A 24,734-nucleotide genomic window follows, 5' to 3' on the forward strand; every position below is an offset into this window, starting at 1 on the left:
AATTGCTGTTCTAATACATTATTATTTTCTTTATATTGTTTTATTTTGTTATTTGTTATTTTATTCCAGACTATTTTAAATGGAATCATTTGTCCCACTACACTGCTTTGGATTTCATAGGGTTTTTAACCTTCTACAGGAGCAGCTTGAAGTCCACTAAGAACAAGAGAATCATTTTTGATGGCTTCAGACAGGCTTTCATCCTGGTCTGTCAAGTGTATAAATAATGTGTAACTTTTATAGCAGTTGTAAAACCTTCATGATCCAGAACACCCAGGAGTAGTGTGATGGTTTATGTAATAACACTCTTTCTCCTTCTTGTAGGTCCTTTTGTTCTGCATCACAGCTGCTCTGTTCATGTTCTTTTTCAGGTACGTTGCTAGTTTATGTATATGTGTTTGTAAGGTTTATTTTAAACAGCATTTCTAAAAGCTGGCTTGATTTTGGGTATTCATCTGAAAACTTGTGTGTTCTTGACTCGTGCTTTCTGAATTGGTGCTTCCATGGCATCAAATCCCCAGTGCTGTGAACATAATTGGGCTAAAAGGGGAAATGTTGAGTGAAATGTTTTAAGTCTTCTAGAGATTATACTGATTACTTAAGGAGCCTACTTTCAGCTCATAATTAAGACTGGAGATCTAACATTACATAGCATGAAACAGCTGAAATAGTGCTGTTCATGTATGCTCTTAAGTGGCTTGTGGCAGGGGAGATGATATGTTTTCTTCTGATGAAAATGGAGGAGAACAGGAAAATGAGATTTTACACTTGTTGATAATACCCAATATCTCACATGGCTGCAGGTGCAACTACCTTCTGTTAATTGTAACTTAGTTTCACATGCTTTCCCACAAGGGATGGATTGTATTCCTTCTTTAAAAACACACAGTGTCGCAATCAGATGAGACACTCAGCAATCTTTTTCTCTCTTGGCTTGCAGGATGTATGTGATTTACCTTCTCATTGCTTCCTTTTTGAATACCAGGCCTCAAAATTTGCTTATTCTTTCTCAAGCTGGGAAGTCGTTTGTTAAAATAACCTTTGACTACAGGCCTCTGACTTAGAATTTCTGTGGCATGCAGCCATCTATGGTTCTCCAAGCCCTGTGATCCCCTGGTAATTGCAAAACTCTGGAAGCTGCAGCTTTTTCTTTTCATAATTCTATTACTTACAGGTTATTTATGGGTATTGGGCAAGAGCACTCTGTGAATAGGGGAAAGCTGACAGTTTATTTGAAGAAGCATTCCCCCTCTCATCTACCACCCATTAAGACCCTTGCATTGGTAGTCTTCTCCTTGCTTTATTTTCTTCTGCTTCCCAGAGTCACAGCATAGCAGCTTTGGAGGATTTGAGTTACAGGACTGAAGTTTGACACTTGTCTGTATGAATACTGATTAAGCCATCTCAAAACACTAAAATGCTGGTCAAAGCTATAAATGTTGCATGATTTTGAAGGAACCTAGTTGTCTCCTATCTGTGTCTTTGGTAATAAACCAGTGTTTTAAGAACAACCTGGATGTTAAATGAGAACTGACCAGGGTCCAGCAAGGTATTTGATGAATTCCTCCTGACCTGACACAGCAACACTGACGGTTGGATGGACTCTAGACCACTTTCCCTTCTAGAATTGCAATCACAGAATCACAGGTTTGGGTTGGAAGGGACCTTAAAGCTCATCCAGTTCCAAGCCCTGCCCCAGGCAGGGACATCTTCCACTAGAGCAGGTTGCTCCAAGCCCCTGTGTCCAACCTGGCCTTGAACACTGCCAGGGATGGGGCAGCCACAGCTTCTCTGTGCACCCTGTGCCAGCGCCTCAGCACCCTCACAGGGAAGAGCTTCTCTTTATATCCTTTTTTTATTGTTATGTGCTAAGAACAGGGAAGAGTCAGAGAAACCTCAGGGAGCGATTTGGAACACTTGGCTTGTTTAAGAAGATGGATTGTGTTGCTTAATTTACAAATAAAAACTCACTCCATGGGATGGGATGACTGTCTTCAGGTACAAGAGGGCTGAAAAGAGCAAGAGAATCAATAGTCTGTTCTTGCTGACTGTGGTAGAAGGGGTGAGACATGAGACCAAAACAATTTCTTACAATAAATTGCAGCAGGGGTGAATTCATTTAGATATTGAGGAAAGAAATAGTAAGACAGAAGCAGTCGAAAGTTTCCCTGTTGAGGCTGCAGGTTGTACTTTCAGATCCATAGGAACAGATTTTGGGTTAACATGGGTTGTTACTGCTCTAAGGAGTGAGTTTCTTCCACTTTTTGATGCACATTAATGCCTGTCATAACATGAAATGTTTAATGTAATATGTCAAAGACAGTGGTCAGTAAAGTCTTTGGAGGGAGGAAGGCTTTGTTGTGCTTCACTGAATGCAACTTGAAAGCTATTACCTGGAAAAATTCCCAGATTCCAGCTGTGTGCTGTAGCAATCACCTTGTCTTGTGGAATGTATGGAGTGGGGACAGGACGGTGAAGGTACGAACAGGTTAGTGGTCCAGGCGGGCAGGGGCATCACTGAAAATCAGCAGAGGAAACAATGGGACTCTTCTACTACACCAAATGAAAGTGGTTTTCTACAGTTTCTAGTCATAGAAGTACAATAGGAGAACACCAACTGCTTAGGGAGCAGAGGCACAAAAAGGGAGGTCACTGAAACGGTAGAGGAGAACCAGGAATAATTACTGCAGAATACATGACATGAGAAGGGAGCCAGAATGAAAGGTAAATTCAAAAGAGCAATATAGAAGGGGAGACAGTAGGGAGAGGGAAGGAGTGTGTGACTGAAGAGGAAAAAAATAAGATCATGTCAGCAGACAGGACAAAAATAGAAGACTATACTAGGAAGAAGGCAGCTGAAATGCAGATGATAGGTTTGCAGGCAACAAAGTTGTATTTAGAGACAGAGGAATCATATTTTAGTGTAGTATTTTTTTCTTTCTTGTCCTTTTCTGGTACTTTTCTCCCAAATTAAACCTCTGCTTTTTCTCCAGATGCTTCTGCTCAGCTCTACTGGGAGTGATGAAATGATGCATCATTCATTTGTGGATAGCTGTAGTGTACAGTAATGTGTATAGTGCAGTCAGTCATATGTGTAGTGCACACATACAGGTCATCACAGTTGAAGCAGGATTTTTTCCTTTTCTGCCCATTTTCTCCTAAAAACTCACATACAGAAGTGTATGTAGGGAGAGAAACGTTCCTATATCTTAAGGAATGAATTTTCAGGTGACATTGAACTCAACCAGGACTTAATACTCACCACTTAAAGAATCATACGTTATGATTATATGTTATATGGCGTCATGTATGATTTGTTTTAAAAAGCACCATTTTTTAAAGTGTCTTGTAGCAAAAACACACTTTAATGCTTCTATTTAAGAAAAATGCAGTTATGGGTGGAAAGGTTTTATTATACCATGGTTTCTTGTCATCTTATTTCAGTTTGAATAATGCATGGTGCTGGCTGTCCAGAATACCAGTCTAGAATAACTGAATAAAATAAAACAGGCAGGAGGAATCCTGTAATGTGTAAAATAAATACTTGTAAAACACAATTGAATTGATGTTATTATAGTAACCGTTTGATTTTGAATATTACACTGGGGTTTTGCAGAAGAGTAATGCAATGCCTCTGCTTTTATACACAATGGAAGCAATCCTTGTAATAGAACACTTGCAGTCTGTGCACAATAAACGAACACCTCCATATAAATCCTATCCACATAAACTTAGAAAATCCAGCAATTTGGGTGAATATGTGTAGGCAGACTGAAGCACTGGTTGCTATAGTAGTTAATCCTCAGACTCTATACCACCAGTATATAATAGGCCTATATTAACTCTTCTCTGAACCCTCGAAAGGAAAGCATTTACAGGCTAAAACCAGCTATTATGGGAAGCTGGATGGTTCTGGTGATTGATGGACCATAAGTTGAGGATGAAGTCTGCCTTCTGTAGTGATAGATGTTAAAATGTTACTTTCTGAAGCAATAATTCCAAACAATCAGAAGTTGCTGCTGGGATTTCACAAAGCAGAACGTGGTGGTTTTCATAACTCGGGGGTTGCATCACTCACAACAGAAAGCTCTTGGTCTCCTAATGCCGTTTATAGATTACCTATTGATTGAAAATGGCTAATGAGAAGTGTAATGAAAAGAGCAGTGAAATGGGGATGCACTGTCATACACTGCCATTAAGGTGGAGTAATGAAACTTGTGTAAAGTCCCTGAAAACCTTTAAGAAAGGTCCTTTTGTTTGCAGAGCCCTTTATTCTATCTCATTAATGAAATTCTAGCCTCCCAAATTACAGCTATTTACTTTTTCTTTCCCCATGAAACACATATCCTGTAATTTATTCCGTATTTCGACATGATATTTCAAAGTGCCTTTAGTTTCTTTATTTTATCATTCTTTCTGTGGTACCAGTCCCATGTTTAATCACCTCAACTCACTTTTGTACAGAAACAACTACTTGAAACATATATTTGCCTTTTAATTCTACTCTCTTTTGTACTGTAGAATGGGCAAGCTTAATGGTTGGAGTTGCTATTTTATGGTTTTAATACAAAATAATTTCCCCTTATTAAAACTATTTTGAAGTCTTTCACATTCACTGTAGAATTACAGGATTACATTAAAAGTCATTTGCTATTAAATTATTAGCTAATAATTCAGAAGAAAAAAACAACAGATGGGAATTTTTTCCATGTTTATATCAATATTTTTACTATCCTTATATAAACATCTCAGAGTTAGTGGTTCGAAGCATTGTTTTGGTAACTGCCATGAAACATGATTTCTGAGGTATTTTGGATGACCTGGTGAGTAGATGAAAACATTCAGTCTCCTAAGAAATGCTATAAATATCAGCTCCTTTTATTTAGTGTGAGCAAAAGTAAAACATGGCATCACAGGAGGGGGGTTGCAGATGAAGAGATAACCTTACAGGTTAACTCTGACTTTTCTCTGGCAGAGCCTTGCTTTAAGGTTATGTAGCCTTAGTTCAACTGCAAATACGCGTAGAAAGGTGGGATAATCTGAGCCCTGTTTATCTACCCCTGGAATAAAAGTTGAGAAAGTATTTTTACTTTTCCATTTTCAGGAAGCACCTTTTGTTTTCTTCTCTTTCATAACTTTTGCCAGATTTCTGCTGCATTTCAAGGGCTTTTTTTGTCCTTTTGAACTTGCAGTACCCTGTAGTATTGTTTCAGTTCTGGTTTGAAGGCAGGTTGCTGTGGAGTTTTGCAGAGCTTGGGTCTTAGCTTTCTGCTGTGCTCACAGGAGAGGGAAAATGCTCTTCCCAGGCTAATGTTATGTACCAACCTCTATGTTAAAAATTATATAGTAGAGATAAAGGTACATCTGAAGCATATTTAAGTGCAAGAATTTGAGATTATTTGATTTTCATACAGGTAAGAAGAATATCTAGACTTAACAGTTGCAAAATGCCTTGTCTCTTGCAGTTTTCAAGGCCAGGTTAGATGGGGCTTGCAGCAACCTGCTCTAGTGGAAGGTGTCCCTGCCTGTGGCAGGGTCCTGGAATTGGATGAGCTTTAAGGTCCCTTCAACCCAAACCATTCCATGATTCTATGATAACTGTAATGCCCAGTGGGATTGTGGTGGGCATTTTTAGCAGCTTCTGATAATACTCTTTCACCTTCAGCTGTCTGCAGTGACTGCTATAGGATATCCATAAGCTGTTCAGCCTGGAGAAGAGAAGGCTGCGTGGAGACCTCAGAGCAGCCTTCCAGTATTTGAAGGGGGCCTACAGGGATGCTGGAGAGGGACTCTTCATTAGGGACTGTAGTGACAGGACAAGGGGTAATGGGTTGAAACTTAAATAGCAGAGGTTTAGACTCTGGATATAAGGAAGAAATTCTTTACTGTTAGGGTGGTGAGGCACTGGAATGGGTTGCCCAGGGAAGTTGTGAATGCTCCGTCCCTGGCAGTGTTCAAGACCAGGTTGGATGAAGCCTTGGGTGATATGGTTTAGTGTGAGGTGTCCCTGCCCATGGCAGGGGGGTTGGAACTGGGTGATCTTAAGGTCCTTTCCAACCCCATCTATTCTGTGATTCTATGATATGGGTGATTGTGCACCAAAACTTACTTGCATGGTTCTTGGGGGAATAAATCTGGGCTAATGTCTTTCCTTAAAACCTAGAAACCATGTTAATATTATTATATAATGGCCTTTCTAATTATTTATATATAGATGTTTATCATTAATGAAATGCTGAGATGCTATGAAAGATTTTTCTAACTTCCTCTGCATATGTCTCCTGTATTATCCTTCTATTTCATGGATCCACTTTTTGCTTTAAAAGAAAATCAGGTGATCTTCTGCTAATAAGAGCAAAAAAGGAGAGGACATGTACATTAAAATATATATTTGCATATTGATTATTCTGGGTTATTATCAAAGTCTTTAAATGGAAGTTACAGCAAAAAGACATCATAGACAAAACACTTTCCTACTTGGAAAAATATGTGAAATAATTGAAAACCTTCTGAATTCTAACGTTATATAAATTTGTACAGCAATATAGATTTGTACAGCACTATAAAGCACAAGACTACAGGAATCTGCATTGTCTCTATAAATCCTTGTCAAGAATAAAAGGAGAAAGCCTCTGATGCTTCCCAGAGATGCATGTTATGAACAGGGAAGCAACTTAAATTTGCTGTTGTTTTTTTCTGTCCTTCAAAGAATACATGCCCAGGTTATCATTGACTTGTTCCTGAATCTCACGTGCATATTTAGGTGATTATTAAATCACCTGATGCCTGGCTTACATTTTGCCCAATTGGTAATAGCACTTCAAGCATTCTTTTAAATTAGGCATCTGTCAAAGCATGTTCTGTTTACTGAGAGCTTTTTCCTTGGTGCTGTGTAAATGTTCTTGAGAAAGTATGTGATAAGAATGCAGGAAGTTTAAGGATTGTAATGTAACATTTAATATTCATGTTTACCTCTCGAAGATGTGTGTATGTGATATTGAAACATTACTAGAGCAGACTTACTTTAGTCTTAAGACACCAGCAGTTATTGGACTACATTCCTGAAAATATCCCCAGAGAAAAGTTTGGACATTTTGATGGTGACTGTTAATCCCTTGATGCCTGTGGTATTTACAGTTTCTTCCCAAGAACTGCACACCACATCGCCCTTATTCCTTGTGCTCATTATTTTACTGTCAGCCATGGTGTGGCTCTCACGCCAAGCCAAGCAAATGGCAAGAAGTCCATGGCTGTTTCCTGACAGAGGTTACAGAGTGTGCATCTGTGTGCATCAGAGGGAGCAAAACCAAAGCTGAGAGTCTGTATTGTAAAATCTCGGTGTTCAGAGGGGTGAGGGTAAATATCATAGACTCATAGAGTGGTTGGGTTGGAAGGGACCTTAAAGCTCATCCAGTTCCAACCCCCTGCCATGGACAGGGACACCTTCCACTAGAGCAGCTTGCTCCAAGCCCCTGTGTCCAACCTGGCCTTGAACACTGCCAGGGATGGGGCAGCCACAGCTTCTCTGTGCACCTTGTGCCAGCGCCTCAGCACCCTCACAGGGAAGAGCTTCTGTCTAATACCTAATCTGAGTGTCCCTCTGTCAGTTTAAAGCCATTCCCCCTTGTCCTGTCACTACACACTCTTTCAAAACGGCCCTTTTCCAGATTTCTTGTGAGCCCCTTTAGGTACTGGAAGACTGTTATAAGGTCTTCCCTGAGCTTTCTCTTTTCCCAGGTCTGGCAGGCCAAATATCTTTACAGTATCTCAAACACTCCTTTTGATAGTAAGTTTTAGGAGGAGAGAATCATCCCTTGGAAATCAGAGCAGCTGTTACCTGGTGCCATGCTGGTGCCCATGCCGGTCTCTGCCTCCCGCATCCCAGCCGGCAGCTCTGCAGTCTCTCCTGAAAAGCGGATGAGAGGATAGGAAGGGTGAGATAGAGCCTACAGCAGCAGCAGCAGTGTTGTTAGCAGCAGGGACAGATGATTTGTGTCACTGCCCCACGTCACGGTCAGTTGTTGGCAATGGTGGTGGGAGCCGAGGGGAGGGAAGGGGCTGGGGGAGGCTCTGGCTGGGAGCTGCCTGTGTTATGCTCCTCTCAAGTGCCTCTTTCTAAGTGTTTTCTTCTTTGAATCCCTCACTCCCTTGGCTCTGTATACACTTGGGGATGATTGATGGGCTATGCTGAGTGCCAAAGCTGGCTGCTGTCACTTTACCTGCTCTCGCTATCAGATGCACTGCTTGACCAGAGAAGAAAAGAGAAACATGAGGAGGGAAGACAGGACAGTATCCTCACTGAAGGAGTAAGAGGCCAAGCAGAGCAAGGCTTCCACCAGCAAGAATCCAGCTGTAACTAAAGGAGTGGGAGAGCATGGGCTGTTGCATTAGTAGGGATTTAAGTGCAGCTTTGTGTCTTCAGTTTTCCTAAAGCTCTTCAGAGAGAGTGCTTACTTAAAAGCACATTGAATCATCCACGTACCTAATTTACAAGTCACATCACAGGTCATCCCTTTTCCTTTCATTTTAGTGCCTCTCGATCTAACAGAGAAATGTTATATGCTCTTGCACTATCCTGTGTCTTCAACTCTTTTATATACCTGAGCATTACCTAAGCCTTTATCAAATGATACCCCACAATAAAGGTGAACATTGTCCTTTTGGCTTTGAATCCCTTGCACCACCTTTCTTGTTATAGTAGGTTTTCCATTCCCAGTTCCCGCTATTTTTCACTTTGTCTTTCAAGCTGAAAAGGTGACAGTGGATTCAAATGAGTAGGCAGGTATTTTATTGTGTTATACTCTCGCCTTCAAACTGGCTTTGTTCTTGAAGCTGTAAGCTATGGTTAGATTAGGTCTAAATGAAGAATATAAACTGTATGGGCTGAAGTCAGGCTGGGTTTTGATTTTCCCGTGGTTAGATCATGCTGCTCCTGATTCTCCAGTATGCAGAAATGCTTTGTCAGCTGTCAGTGAGTGAAGAAAATGTAATTCAGTCAAATTCCCATCTCTCCTAACATTTTTTGTGGTTGCAACTTTTCATACTGAGGTAGGCTGATACATCTGTTCCTTAGTAATGCACATGTCTAAAGTCAAGAAGATACTCTTAAAGTGGATGACTTCTCTTTAGTTGGGCTTCACTCCCTTTAAACAGAAACAAACCCACTTTTACACTAAACTCCGATGGCTTGCTTCATGTTTCCTGTGGGTTAAGTAGTGCCATGGATTTTATAGCTATGTAGGAAGAAAAGAATACATTTTCATAGAAGTATGTTTTCCATTGCCACTTTGCATGGTACACATGCCAGTTTGCATGCTTTAAAACAACTGAAATAGGGATTTTAGTACCATGTATACACTATTAAAAATGTAACTAAATACTCCATAGAAATAATTAAGGTTTTTAGGAGTTACTGCAAATATTTTGTTGTCTTTGCTAAATCAATAAATTTACTCTTTTCTAGAAAATACCAGCTTTTAAATATAATATAGAGAGACTGATTTCCCATGTATGGTCACTTTGAGACATATGGTACATAGGCTGCTGGGACTTAAGTCTCTTCTTTCCAACAGTAAATCTTGTCCTCGTTTGAACAGATTGCTTTACATGTAGTTGGATCCAGTTGCACAGCCTCCTCAGGAGAGGAAACGCATTGCCTGCAGACAAGCGATACAAGAATTATGCCTGTACAATAGGGAGTATTTTTCCACCATTATCACTTTTCAGTGGAGATTCTTCTTCAGATACGTAACAGTGACTCAATGAACCAGGAAGGTGTTTACCTGCAAGGTGATCTGCTGGTAAAGGGAGAAGCTTTTGAGGGCTAAAGTTTCAGGCGTCTCTGTGCAGAGACCCATCCCCAAAGGAAGAGAAAGAGGGTCTCCTCCCCTTCTTCGGGTTTCGTCTGTCAATCACAAAGGGCTTTTGTCCTGCTAACATATCGATGTGTCTGGGCTTTGGCTGTTTATCATCTTCCTGTCATCCTTAAATGCGAAATAGAAGAGAGGAAATAGCTTCTGGTTCTCAGGCTCTGAGAATAAACTGCTTGTAGCTGCCCTGGAATGCCTTCTGCAGGGATGCGGTTGCTGGCGATGCCACACATCACCCATATGGCTCCAGCTCCCAGCTCTCAGGGCACTGGTCAGAACAAGGCTGATATTAGAAGTCAGATGATGAGAAAGCAATTGAGCTTCACGGATTCAATTTCTGTCTTTGATCCTGGCATTAAAGTGTCAAGGTCTGTGAGTGGAAGTGGAGTGCAGATGACATTTCCGGCTGCTTTAATCCTGGAGCTAAAAAGACCCATTCACAGAGTGTAGGGATTGAATTGTAGTTTTGCAGGATTTCGGAACTGTTAAGATGTATTTTGCCTGTGATTATCACCAGACATTGCAGAAAGTTAGTATTTCCTTCCTTATTTAAAGTTACTTTTCCGTGAGCTTATGCTATGTACACTATATAGTAAAGATTTGGCAGTTAGTTGACTCGCATACATTTGGGACACTTTACATTTTACAGATGGAGTACTAAGGGAGAAGATTTAAGTAGCCTGCAGAAAGTCAGATACAGAATTTGTGAGCCTTTGAGCCGTAGAGTTCCAGTCCAGTTCTTAAATCACGAGGCTATCTCTCCTGCATTCCTGTTCCAGGACGTAACTTAACTTCATAAAGTGGGGCATGGTACAGAGTTCTGTCAGATAAATAAAGTAGGAAGCAGGATATAAACAGCTGTATAACAAGACAGAGTTTGAAGCCAAATAAGCACTAACTCAATAGATGTATTCTTCATTTTCTTTTTCAGCAGAATTGGATACTTTTATTATATTTTGGCTTTCTTAGCGAGTGGGAACATGAACTTCAGCTTCCTGATACTCTTTTTGACCAGTTTTCAAAAGAGAATGGAAAAAGAAGCTGAACAACAAAAAACCTCTACAATTGTTAAAGTTTCTCTATTAGTTTTCGTTGTTACCTTATACAATGTTTTGCTAAGGAGCTTTACCTGTCAGTTAGGATATGAGAAACATACTTCTGTGCTGCGGTGGAAGTGAAGTTGATTTAATGCTTTTAGAATAATAATTCCCCCTTGTCCTGTCCCTACTTGCCCTTATAAAAAGTCCTTCTCCAGATTTCATACAGGGTCCCTTCAGGCACTGGAAGCTGCTCTAAAGTCTTTCTGGAGTCTTCTCCAGGCAAACCAGCCTGTTTCCATAGGAGGGGTGCTCCAGATGATCTTCGTGACCCTCCTTTGGACTTGTTCTAACAGCCCCCCATCCTTCTTACGTTGTTGCCCCAGAGCTGGATGCAGGACTGCAGGTGGGATCTCACGCTGCTGGGGATGCAGCCCAAGAGGTAGTTGGTTTCTGGGCTCCAAGTGCACACTCATGGCTCATGTTGAGCTTCTCTGCAGTCAACAGCCCCAGGTCCTTTGCTTCAGGGCCGCTCTCAATCCATTCTCCACCTGTATTTGTGTGCAGGACCTTGCACTTCACTTTGTTGTTGGCATTGGCCACCTCTAAAGTGTGTCAAGATCCCTCTGGATCCCATTCCTTCCTTCCAGCATGTTGACCGCACCACACAGCTTGGCAAACTTGCTGAGGGTACACTGGATCCCACTGTCCATGTTGATGACAAAGATGTTAAACACTGCCAATCCGGATTATACTATCAGGGCTTTAGCTTTCCTAACCTGATCCCTGGCTGCTCAGACAATTTACCTGTGTTCTTCCCAGGCTGCCTGTTCTTGCTCCCACCTTCTGTAGGCTTCCTGTGTTGGAGTTTGTCCAGGAGCTCCTTGTTCATCCACGCAGGCATCCTGGTGTTTTTACCTGACTTCCTTTTTGTTGGGATACGTTACTCCTAATCTCCAAGGAGGAGGTGATCCTTGAATATTAACCAGCTTTCCTGGGCCCCTCTTCCTTCCAGGGATTTACTATATGGTGCTCCATCAAATATCTGCTGCTCAGATCCCTGAAGAGGCCAATGTCTGATCTCCTAAATCCAGGCTAGTGAGTTTGCTGTGCATGCTCTTCACTGCCCTAAGGATCTGGAGCTCTGCAATTTCATGGTCACTGCAGCCAAGGCTGCCCTTGAGCTTAACATTCCCCGCCTTCTTGGTGAGAACAAGGTCCAGCACAGCCCCTTTCCTTGTTGGCTCCTCTATCACTTGGAGAAGTTAATCCTCAGCACATTTTGCACCCTTATTTGTCTTGTTCTCTTTACTCTCTCAGCTCCTTGGCTTAATTTCTTTTTCCCAACTGTTTCAGTTCTTCCTGATTTTACTGCTGCTCTATTAAAAATAGTTACCTCGTTCTGCTGAGCTGAGGGGTACTTCTGCATAGTTACTTGCTTAATTCAGAAAACCAGAATCCTCCTGACATTAAAGAAAGAAGAGATCCCTTTGAGCAGCAATTCTGCAACTTATAGGAACAGTCTGTTTATTTGCAAAATGCATCGAGGAAAGGAATGGACACACAAGAAATAAATCACAGTTCTTAGAGGGTAGGTTAGATTGCAGAAGTCTCTGCTTGTCATTTGAACGATACCTGTGTTAGAATCGTAGAATCATAGAATAGTTAGGGTTGGAAAGCACCTTAAGATCATCCAGTACCAGCCCGCTGCCATAGGCAGACACACCTCCCACTAAACCATGCCACCCAAGGCTCTGTCCTGTCTGTGTTGGTTTGACTGCTGCAGTCCTTTGTGGAGACATTGATCTGTAGTTCTTACAGACACCATTGTGGTCATGCAGTGTAAGTCCTAAACTGGTAACTCACACTCATCACATGTTTCTGATTTGATAACAGAGGGGCAGAAAATCTCCACTGCATGCAAAGCAGAAGGCAGTTACACTACATTAGACACTGTGTTTTGGTATTGTAGTTATTTGTAAAATACATAGTCTTTATGTAAGTGTTGCACACAAATATTTAATTACTGCACAACTTTAACATATATTTGTAGCCTAAAAACTGAAGTCCCAAATAAAGCTTTTAACACACGACATTTATATTTCATTTTAGAAACAGGCATATTTTTAACTACAGGTATTGGAAATACTTGGGATTCTGTTCCTGTGAGCTTATTGTTGACTAGAATAGGAAAGTAAGAGCTACTTTGTGGTAAGATGCTTGTGGTCGGGCTTTTGGCTTTTGGCCCTAAGATAAAATGTCAGGGAAAACACTAAGGGATAATGGTGTCAATCAGTGTATCCTGGACACAATTTGAAACCTGTCAAATGTCTGCTACTTTATAAACATTGAATTACATCATTTTTCTTCATTCTACCTTCTGCTTAAGCGTCCTTTGGTTAGAAGAGTATAAATTATGTCATAGATGATTTTCACAGACATGCTTCAGTTCATAAAGTCTCAATTTCACAGTAAAAGAAACTGCTGTGAAAACTCAGCTTCTTCTGTGAAACTGAGACTTTATGGGCCATTTCAGATATCATGAAGAATGAGACATTCTTTATTCTCTTTCATGTGTTTGACATTGACTAGAAACCATACTGAGGAATGGTTTCTAGTCTGATATTTTTAGCCTAAATAATCCTTGCTCCAAACTAACCAGATCTGATTAATGTAATAGCAAACTGTAATTCAGAATCTCGATCTGCTCTTACTAACATTTACATCAAACCATGGGTTTAATCATCAGGTGGAACTGTGATTCAAAAATCCAATGGCAGGTTTTCAGTGGATTTTTAAGAAGCTTGGATTTCACTTCTGGTTTGAATAAGAGAACTGTGTAAGTAAATAGGGAGTGAGGGAAAACCTGAAAACGCATTGAGTTAAATCAGTCATATTCCTAGTTGAGATTTTGCTCCAAAGAGTAAGAATTAAGGCATTTTAGCTTAAAATTTGTGGGTTTTAAAGTAGGAAGAATACTTTGGGTATTTTAAATAGCAGTTTTCTGCAAAGTCAAAATACTAAGAGACTTTTTTCTGTATATATTTGAATTAAAGCATTTTTTTTCTTTTTCAATGAAACATTAAAGTAATGTTTACCCCAGGACCATGCAAATGCCAAAAATGTGGGATCAGTCCTTAAATACACTCTTTGAAGACACTTGGGAGAAAGAGTTGAATAACAGTGTGCAAAGTTATTGGTCAAGAATGAATTGTGTCAACTCAATCTGGCTTCCTTCTGTGAAGATAAGAGGCTTCGTTGATTCAGAAGTAATAGAGGATATCATATCTCTTGAGTAAGTCTTTAGACAGACTCTCATGTGACATTGTCATAAGCAAGGCCTCAAAGTACACAGTAGAAACAGCTCCTAGTTAAACTCCTAGTCAACTCTGGAGTACTGAGTTTACTGTCACAGTGGAAGTATTGTCCAGGGATAACTGGTTCCATCTATAATCATCAACACTGAATCATCATCCTGGTAATTTATAAACTTGTTGTACTCAGTCTGATCAGTCTTCTGAGATATCTGGTTTTATCTACAGATTTAATAAATACTTCATTCAAAACAGTTTGCCAAATTGGACAAATATTCCCCAAATAGTGAATGCAATTAGATGGGAGGTTCTGCACTTTGGGAGAAAGAATTAACTGTACAGATGGAGAGTTTGGGACCTCTTTGCAGGTGACAGTTCTTCATAGCAGGGCCTATGAGGTATGTCAGGGACTGTAGTGACAGGACAAGGGGGAATAGCTTTAAACAGGGGAAGGTATAAGGAAGGTATAAAGAAGAAGTTCTTCACTGTGAGGGTAGTGAAGCACTGGAATGGGTTGCACAGAGAAGTGGTAAATGCTCCATCCCTGGCAGTGCTCAGGGCCAGGTTGTGGACAGAGCCTTGGGTGGTGTGGTTTAGTGTGAGGTGTCCCTGCCCATGGTATGGGGGTTGGAACTGGATGATTGTAAGGTCCTTTCCAACCCAAACCATTCCATGAATGTGAGTCAAAGTATCAGGATGTGGAAAAAAACAATTGTAATTGGGTATATAAATAAGGGTACAGCATGCAAAGCATGTCAAGTTACCACCGACCTCTCTTTAGTGTCGATAGCATCAGCTGGAGTAACAGAATTCAGTCGATACATGGACAAATTGTTCAGAACCCAGAGGAGAATGAAAATGATCATTTGAATGATCATGAGAATTTAGAGACCATATTCTGTGAGGAACGTGAAATTGGTTGCAGTGTTGTATTCAGTCTGAAGAAAGTCTAGGCAGGTAATAGCCTTCTCATGTATGCAGGACTTCTCTAATGAGGAAAGCAATGAATTCTCTTGGGTGAGAAGAAATAATAGACTAAAATTGAAGCAGGCTGGAAATAATTATATTGGGGAAACTTTCTAATATTGAAGCTTCACTAACAGTGGGATAGATGTTCCATCATTCCGCCAAGGAAGACCAGGTTAGACACAAACAGACACAGCTGCAGTCCTTGTTTTTGATGGGAGAATGGACTATATGGAATTTTTTACTGTTCTACCTTCTGTAATTTTATGTGATTATTCTGTGTAACTTGTGATCCAAGTGGAGGTGTAATTCTGATCCTCTGGGGCTGCATGTTGACTACTCAAATGGGCAAGGATTTGTAAGTGAAGGCTAAACGGGCAGCATCAAATTGACCTAAGTTTTAGTATTTATACTAGATTTTTTTTAAACAATCAAATTTCTGTTGCCTGCAGGAGTTGTTCCTTCATGAAGGTTGTGAAGGATTCTCCTTAGAGAGAATCCGTTAAGAATGGTAAGTTTTGTGTGTCATCTAGGTGCCAGTAGTAGAATCATAGAATCATAGAATAGTTAGGGTTGGAAAGGACCTTAAGATCAGTAGAATTAGTGGTAGAATTTATGAGGCTGGGCTGCTGGCAATATAAATATTATGCCACTGAAGCAACAAAGATTGGGTATGAGAGGGATATGATATGCTAAAGGGTAACAAACACCTCTGGGATTTAATGCAACATAAACTCGCATGGCAGTCATGTACTGGGTCTCTAGTACATGCTTGTATGCATTTGTTCTAGGAGTGCAAGGTCTGCTGTAGACAGAAAGAATGAAACATGATTGTAGCCCACACCTTCATTTAACAGCTGCTGTAAAAGGTTGTTTGAGATCTTGTCAATCTTAGAATCTCTTCAGTTATACAATGGAAATACCAAGTAGCTTTTACAATTACTCATTTCCTGGTTTAGTATTTCTTTTCTCTGTTGCTCAAATAAAAGAGCTAAATAAATAGATAACTGCCTATAGCACTTGAGGAGAAACTAAATTACTGAAGTGTTTGAAACCAGAAAGTAGAAATAAATGGAACAGGTTCACTCTGGAATTCTGTTTTAAGTTTATTCTTCTAATTTTGTAAAGAGTGGTTGATAAAAGGAGGCAAAAAAAAAAACCCAACCCAAAAACCAGTGATTTGATTTGTCCCTCTCCTTTTGAAAAGTTAAATTTTAGACCCAGGTAAAGGAGCCACTGTTGGGTTTTTCTGCACTTTTCACCTTCCGAAGCTGACTTAATGAAGCTGGAATTTAACTCATCCTCTGTTGTCACTCTGGAGTACAGACTGACAGCTTACTGATAATTTCTTGCTGATACAGCTCTTCTCACGGGTGCAAACAGAGGGTAAGCCTTATGTTGAAAGCTGAATTCTCAGCTCTATTAAGATGGTCAGAGCGTTATTTGTGGCTTCTGGTAAGAGTGTGAAAGTTTCCACTACATGTGCTGTGAGTTGGTGACGAGGCAGTGTCAGTTAAGTCACTACAAACCCCCCCAGGCTGTACTAGTCTAATATAAATCTTATAGGCTAACATCCCACTTTGTATCCATTGTCTTCTCTAGACCATTATCAAAATTGTTTCATGTGTTAGTAAGTGCTCAAGTTTGTTTTAATAACTGATGCATATGAAAGTGCAGGAATACATTATTCTGCGGTTTTTACCCCATATCCTTGCTTCTCTTTGGCTGCATAAGAAACTTTGCCCACATGACATGATTGAGAAGCTGAAGTTGCAGGTGTGATCATTTATAGTGGGCTTGCTGTCTGTATATATGTTACAGATTGTCTTTGGGAAGCATATAGTGAGTTACCCAGAAGCTGTTATTGGAAGTCACCAAAGCAGCCTGGAGGTCTTCTGTTGTGTTCTCAGGCTCTCGGTACATCCTTATATCAGACACATTTGATTCTCAGACAGCTGATACTGATTTTGAAATATAAATTAATAATTTCTAAAACCACCTTGAAATCATATCCTGTGCATAACCCCACACTTTTCCCCACACATTTCCCTCTTCTTAAAGCTCCCTTGCAATCAAATCACATAGCAGTGATTGTTAAAAGTATGCTGAACACGCCACTGGGTACTCAAGAGTTACAGATAACACCGTGACTGATATGCACATTCGCATGCACATGCATCCGTTGAAAAGCAGTTATCTGGGTGTCAATGAAAGGCATTACAGAAAAATGCAGCCTTTCTCAGGAAGGAAGAAATGAATATAACATTAAATTCCTTTTGAGCGTTCTTATTTGCAGTCTCGTTAAATAACATCCTCGATGTTACGACCGCTGAGATCTCTTTTGACAAAGTCATCTGTCATTAGATCATAGAATCATAGAATTGTTTGGGTTGGAAAGGACCTTAAGCTCATCCAGTTTCAACATGCATGTTAAGGATTTAACTTATACTACTGTATTAATTCAATATAAAATACACAAGACTTTGGAAAACAACCAAAGCTGTGATTGTAGTTTTGAGTTCCTGGAACAATTTGACTGTCATTTCCCCCCTTAATTATATTAAAAAATGTGCATTTCTGTTATTAGCCCTTAATTAATACTTCTCTTTTCCTCCTCCTGAAGATCTATTGCTCAAATTCAAAAAATAGTTTGAGCTAAATATTTTGTATATGAATACCATATGTTGTGTCTATATGTGTATATATATACAGAGGCCCTCTATTACTTTAAATAACTTCAGGTTCTGCATTAGAAAATAGCACAGAATGGTTTGGGTTGCAAGGGACCTTAAAGCTCCTCCAGTTCCAGCCTCCTGCCACGAGCAGGGACACTTTCCACTAGCCCAGGTTGCTCCAAGCCCCCTCCAACCTGGCCTTGAATACTGCCAGGGATATATACAGGGGCAAGTGTGTTTGCACTGTGTAAAATATATCAGCCTTGGAGCACCGGCCAGGCTGATATAGGTCAGGCCACCGAGCAGTGGCCACTGAGGGATGGCTAGATCCTGAACCTGCTGGTGCTTGGAAGCTTTGTAGGTTACAGCTTTGGAAAACCATCTGTAAAGCTCATTAAGGAGACACTGCTAGTTCTGCTCCTGCAGAATGCTGATGGTCCCTGCTGTAGATGGAGGACATGGGATGGGGGTTTCTCTTGTGCAGAATAACAGGAAATTTCTTTAGCTCATTTTGATTTTCTTTTACTTTTTCCTTTGTTTAAAAAGTGATGCCAGTGAGCTCCTGGCTCTGCAGTGCTGGGAGGTTACTTGAGCTCTTCGAGCCTTGACACTTGGACTTATTTCCATTTGGATATGAGTTCTCTTCCTGTTTGCATCTGACCTGCATGAGTTTAATTGAGGCAGAAAAGCCACTCCAGGGCTGGCTCTCTTGATACATGTATTTTATCCAGCAATTTAATGAAGCTTTCCTTTGGTTAAGGATTTTGAGGAGCAACATTATCTGCTACAGTTAATTTATGGACTGTTCGTCTCTCAAAAAGTTTAAATGAAGACCTAAATTAAGACTTAGGAGGTGATTATTTTTCTTCCCTCAAATTAATTTCATGTTAAACAAATGCAGCACCAATATAAGTGCACAACATGAATAAAATTCAGCATTTAAAGCACTGTACAGCTAAGTGTGTGTTCACATTCTATATAGATTCTTCCAAGGTTATGAGCATACATAGGAATTACTGTACTGGAACAGATCAATGATTCATCTAGTCCTGCTGAGAAGAGCTGGTGGAGCGTGCCAAAGCGTAAATCAGGGACTTGCTCAGGAGTGCAAGTCTGTCACGCAATGCTTAACCCAGCTGGAGCACTGGCAATGGAGTGTAGATCATGGGTGACTAACCTCACCCCATCTCCATCTGCCTCTATGGCTTGATCCGTGCTTGCAGAATGGGATTGTGTAGCCAGAGGCTGCCCATCAGAGCCAGGTCTGCACCACAAGTCTTCTGTGCCTGACCTCCTGTCCCCAGGAGCAGAGGAGGTAGCTTCTCATTCTCATACTTATGGGAAGTCCTGGAAGAGCAGGAACCTGATATGTAAGATGGAAAAATGATAGGCTGTATTGCTGGGGGGAGGTGGTGAACATGTGTCAAACCGCTATTTCATCAAATAGGGTCCATGTGTATTTTAGATCATCTAATTAAGAAGCAGTTGCCCTGTTCCTTGGAGGAGGATGCTTTAGTGATCTCAGAACAGCAGAGTACTGCCCTTGTAGCGTGTAGCACGTCTTTTGGAGGGGCAGACCAAACCTTATAGATGTGTTGTAGCCACAAGAAATAGGAACAGTTTTCAGATGTGTGGCCAAGTTTGCCTGCAGTGAGGCCCCATAATATGTAGACAAGTCTGAGTCTGGTTGGATGTATGGATGGTCATGAATTTAAGACATGTATAAGTGACCCTTTCTTCCTGAAAAACCATAAGGGATCTTCAGTTTGATGTAGCACCTATTAAAATGTGGCAGGGAGCAGCTTGCTGAGCAGTCCATGGTGTGTGGGTCATGAATCTGATGTTGGGGATTGAAGAGAAGCAATTTCCTTCCTTAGGCTTGAGTGGAGTCCTACTTGCAATAGTGCATTCCTGATGTGGTCGTGGGAAATGGTGTGTGTTGGTGGGCATCTAGTGGGCTTGTTGCTGGATATATGTTGTTAGAGATCTAATGTATTAGCAAGTGATGTTCTGGTCCTTTAAACTGAAGTTGTTTTGGTTTCAAAGGTGCTTGAAAACTTGGGTGAGATAACCTTTTAATGAAAGCTTGGTGGTGGAAAGCTGCAGCACAAATAGCATGTATAATTATGCCAGACTTGCAGAAGAAATCAGGTTTTTAGATTCATTCTCTCCCCATTCCTCCACCAATTTATTATTTTAAACCAGGTGACTGACAGTGTTTCTTTAAATACAGTGTTTGGCCAGTGTGTGTTGGGTGGCACAATGTTACAATGGTTTAATATGGATGCTTACTACAAAGTTAAACTGATATACTGTAGGGTTTAGGCTCAGATACTGTATTTAGCACATTTACTGTCAAAATATCTCATATTCACATCAGGAATACAAGACAAAAAGTATTCTCGTAGTAGTTACTAGTACTTAATTGTCTTCATGTAAAAATCAGATACAATTGGGAGCCAGGAAATGTAGAATAAACCTAGGGGTGCTATGTTTGAAGCACTGTACAGATGTTTGTATTATTGTCAATCTGGTTTTGTCAAAGAAGACATCTTACAGAAGGGAGCTGCTTGATGCAGTGAGTTCTTCAGCAGTTTATGGGAGGGCTTAGTTTTACAGCTCTTTTCTGCGTTGTCAGACTTCTTCTGGCTTCAGCAGAACTCTGGCTAAAAGTATGATCTACTCATCTCCCATAGCTCTTAATTTTACAGAGGGAGTATCGGAGTTTTTCTTAGGGCATGATTAAAATCAGGGTTTTGATCTGTTTATAAAGTTGTATAAAAGCAGAACTTTCCAACCTTTCGTGTACTCATCCAGCTGTGGTAATAGCTGAAGTGATCCCACTACTATGAATTGAAGAGACACGTGGATATCAGTGATACACATGCAGCAGTATATGGAGAGGAATGGGGTTGTCAGACACTACCCTGTGATTTTATTGCAAAAGTGGATGTGATTTATTAGTTCAGGAAAAGAAATCAGAAAAATATTATCTTGAAGGTGAGCCAATTCATGTATTCCTGGGCATTGCACAGACCACCCAGATCTGCAGTCATGTTTTACGTCTCTTAAACCTAAATAGTTTCAACTGAGTCTTGAACTGCCTGAATGCACCATGCTTAGCAAAGGAAAATCCACTTTTTCTTTTCCCTGTCTTTCTGTATCCTTCTTAGTGCAAGGCTTCACAGTGAATAAGCCTGATGAATTTCTGAAATAAGGGCACAGCAGAAGATTTGCATATCAGAAATGTATATTCCTTGCTGAGAATTAAATGTACTTTTGGGATAATTACACTTAATCACTCAGGAAGAAGAGTGGGCATGATCCTGCAATACAGTCTCTTTCCATCCTGCTCTCTGTGTTGCCACAGGATGGGCATGGCAGCTAACAGAAATTTTAACCCTGCTAGAGGAAAAGCCAGAGAAATATGTGTGTGTGTGTATGTGTGTTATCATGGATGACTGTGATTCCTGAAGGAATTCATCAAAGTTCAGTAAAACCTTGCCCCTTTCCTGCATGCCATGTTGTGTGGTAGAATGGACCATCACGTATTCTTCATTTTAGAAGACATCAACAGGAAAATAAAGTATGATTTCCTCATTTTGGGAACCTCATTTAAAGATGAGGAAAATACAGATAGCCCAAATCTTACTGCTTTCCTAGATTCCCATTTTATCCTGCATTTATCTGCAAATGGAAATATTCTTTATAAGGTTTGCTTTCATGTTGTGACTGCGTGAGTTATGCTGCAGTGATTAACAGGCTCTTTCCCAGTGATGTAACCTTGAGAAAAAGCATTTCCAAACATGACAAACAAGAAACAGCATCAAGTGGCAAATTTTCCCTTCTGTCGTAGTTTCTGAAGTTTCATTGGGACCCCTCTTGGAGAAATAAGTACATTTTTGCCAGTACCATTCTGTTTGCATGCAAGTATATATGAATTTATACAGATAGACACTGATGTGCAACCTGGTGTAATGTTTTCAACTAACACTGGGAACTGAGAAGGGTAAGGACTGAGTCATAATTCGTAACATAGATTATATTTATTTTACAATGTGCTTTATATACACGTCCACTGTTAGAGTATTGCATAGATGTGTTTGTGGAGCATGGGGTTTTTGGTGAGGTACTCACAGCTCAGGTTATCATACACGTTAAAGCAGTGATTTACACAAACAAACTATGGCTCTGGATCATTTTCCATTCATTCCCCTCGAATGTCTTGCACCTTGTTATGACACTGTAGTCATGGTGTATCTGTGTAGAAAAAGGTCTCATTTAAGTTTTAAAACTACTCATGAGTTTTTAAGACATAAATAATGCAATTTTCAAATTCACTGTGGATTCGAAATTGAGCTGCCTTGTGCCTATGGGATGAGGCAGTCTGAGGGAAAAAGGGGTTAAAACAAATGATTTATGAGAGTCTCTATTTCCACATATAATGGATTGAATTTGATACGCAACTTCTGAAAATCATCTTGTGAACACATGTTAATAGAAACTTCCCACAAAAACAGATGATGAGATGTGAAAAAGATAAGATTCAGGGAGAGTTTGTTTTTCTTAACTGTGTCTTTTTCACATTAGCCTTTTAGCAGACATAATTTCTATCAGGGGAGATAACTGCAAAACCCTCATGTGTCTTTGTCAAGTGAAATCCTGACCTTGCAGCCACTTTTCGCCTCGTTTCCAAAGGAGGAGGGATGTTTGCAACAGCAATGTCTTGTGTCTCTGCCAGTCTCCTTCCTGGGAACCTTTGAACCCCAAAGCCACTTTTGGTCATATTTGCAGAGCATTAAGGTCCCAAACATAGAATTCTGCTGTTTTCATCACAATAAGAAGCTGTGTAGACAAGACAAATGTACTGGTGCTCGCAGGCTCCAGGGTGAACTCATCCTTTGTAGATCGCAGACAACCCATGAGAGTGCTGCACTTGCTTTGTTTGCTCCTGTAGTCATAGACTGGTTATGATTGGAAAGGACCTTAAGATCATCCAGTTCCAACTCCGTGCCATGAGCAGGGATGCCTCATACTAGATCATGTTGCCCAAGCTCTGTCCAACCTAGCTGTTCTTAAACACTTTGCTGCTTTCCTGTTCTTTATCCATAGCTGGAGAATTTGAATGTGGATGATCAAATTGCATTAAAACATTAAAATAGCATGGGCAAGAATGTATTTAAAAGTCCTGCTATACTTCCTGTTTCTAAAAAGGTATAACCGTTTACATGCACCCTTCTCAATATACCTTACTTTAGACCCAAAAAACTATTAATAAAGAAGATAAATTTCTTTATATAACAAAAGATAACTAGAATGGAGAGGAGAAGTTAACCATGATGTGCTATGATGTGCTGGCAAATGAGGTAAATAACAACAGAATGCTATCTGTATCTAGATACTCAAGATGTAAGCTGTACAAGACATGAAAACATGCAGCTGACTTAGGATGCCAAATTCAGTCAAGAATTTACTCACCTCATAAAAATAATTCAACTCAATTAAAAACAAGGAAAATATTATATTATCTTTTATTGCATTGATGAATAAAATAATTCTTTCTCTGGTTGCATTTCTCTGAAACTCAACCCAATGTTGAAAGCACACCTAAGGTCCTTTTTCCCTCTTAAGCCCTGCTTCTAGTCAGGGGGCTATAAAAGACAGAGTTTACAGCAGCAGAATACACTCTCCACTGCATTGATCCAGGGGAGAGAAAACAGGGAGCAGTCTTGATTGTTGTCTTCTGTGGTGGAGTGTGATTTTCTTTAGAAGAATAATCTTTAAAAGAATATAATTCATCTGTATTTAAACATAAGGTAAACTTTCTGTAGATATATTTAGTGGTGGGAGGTATCATTTGCTGAACTCACAAAATGCTTAGTTAAGATTTTGATCATTGAATGAATAAATAATTGTATTTTGCATGGAAATACCTGGTTTCAAAACTTTGACCTGTTAGAGGAACAAGTTAATGAATATTGTTAGTTCTTAAATTAATTTGGAACATCATTGCAGTATCAGTTTCAAAGTTACTGTTTGTAACCATGCAAATTCCACATTGATGGGACAACAGGAATACCTTGTGTACAAACCTCAACATACAGCCTGGGCAACGTTTATGTCCAGTAAGAGCATCTGTGTCCTCCAGGAGTGCAGCATGAATCTGAGAAGGTAGAGGATGCCTTTTCTCCATTATTTGTCTCTACACCTTCATTATACAAAGCACCAGCAACTCCAGTGTGTTTATGTGCACTTCTCCTCATGGTTTCTTAACCCATGGAAACCTGTCCTGCCAAGCCAGTAGGTTTAATGCAGTGGTGCAGGGTTACTCAGTCATCTTAGTTGATGCCAACACTGCAGAGCCTCTTATATCTCAATGTGCCTTCCACGTCAGGAAGGGTGTTCTGCAACCTGTGCATTACCTATTTGCAAGGTATAGGAAGGCCTGAGGTGCATTGTAGGTAAAATAAAAGGATACAGTTGGTCAAAAGAGAGCTAAAATGACCCCCCAGAAATGGAGAGGAGGGCTCTGTGGAGCCTCTGGGACTTGACCACACAAATACTCCGAAGCTTAAGGCATGTGCTGCTTTGTCATGGTTGTACCTACAGGGTTCTTGACCCTCCTAGCCATTAGCACTGCTAGAAGAAGTCTCCTGACTCTGGAATACTTGCACTGAAAACAGCAATATACAACATTTTGGAGGACTGCCTTCCAGAGAAGACCTTTTCAATAGTGTAATTGTGTCCACATTATATAAACACACAAAAAGCCCCACTGGGAACATTTTCTCCAACAGCTCAGAAAGCACTGGAGCTATTCATGGTGCATATTGCTTGTAATGAACGTCCCTCTGCTCCTTATATGTTGAACTT

The 24,734-nt window shown here is 40.3% G+C and overlaps 1 protein-coding gene across 1 annotated transcript in view; it reads left to right on the top strand.

The window, feature by feature from the left end:
• Positions 1-24,734, top strand: part of TMEM135 (transmembrane protein 135) — a 164,399-nt gene that overhangs the window by 105,424 nt on the left and 34,241 nt on the right. Inside the window, 1 exon segment of the mRNA XM_005149693.3 lies at positions 325-371. Within this exon segment, the coding sequence (XP_005149750.2) occupies positions 325-371 (47 nt within the window).

The sequence above is a fragment of the Melopsittacus undulatus genome, chromosome 2, assembly GCF_012275295.1.
Source record: "Melopsittacus undulatus isolate bMelUnd1 chromosome 2, bMelUnd1.mat.Z, whole genome shotgun sequence".
Taxonomy (NCBI): Eukaryota; Metazoa; Chordata; class Aves; order Psittaciformes; family Psittaculidae; genus Melopsittacus; species Melopsittacus undulatus.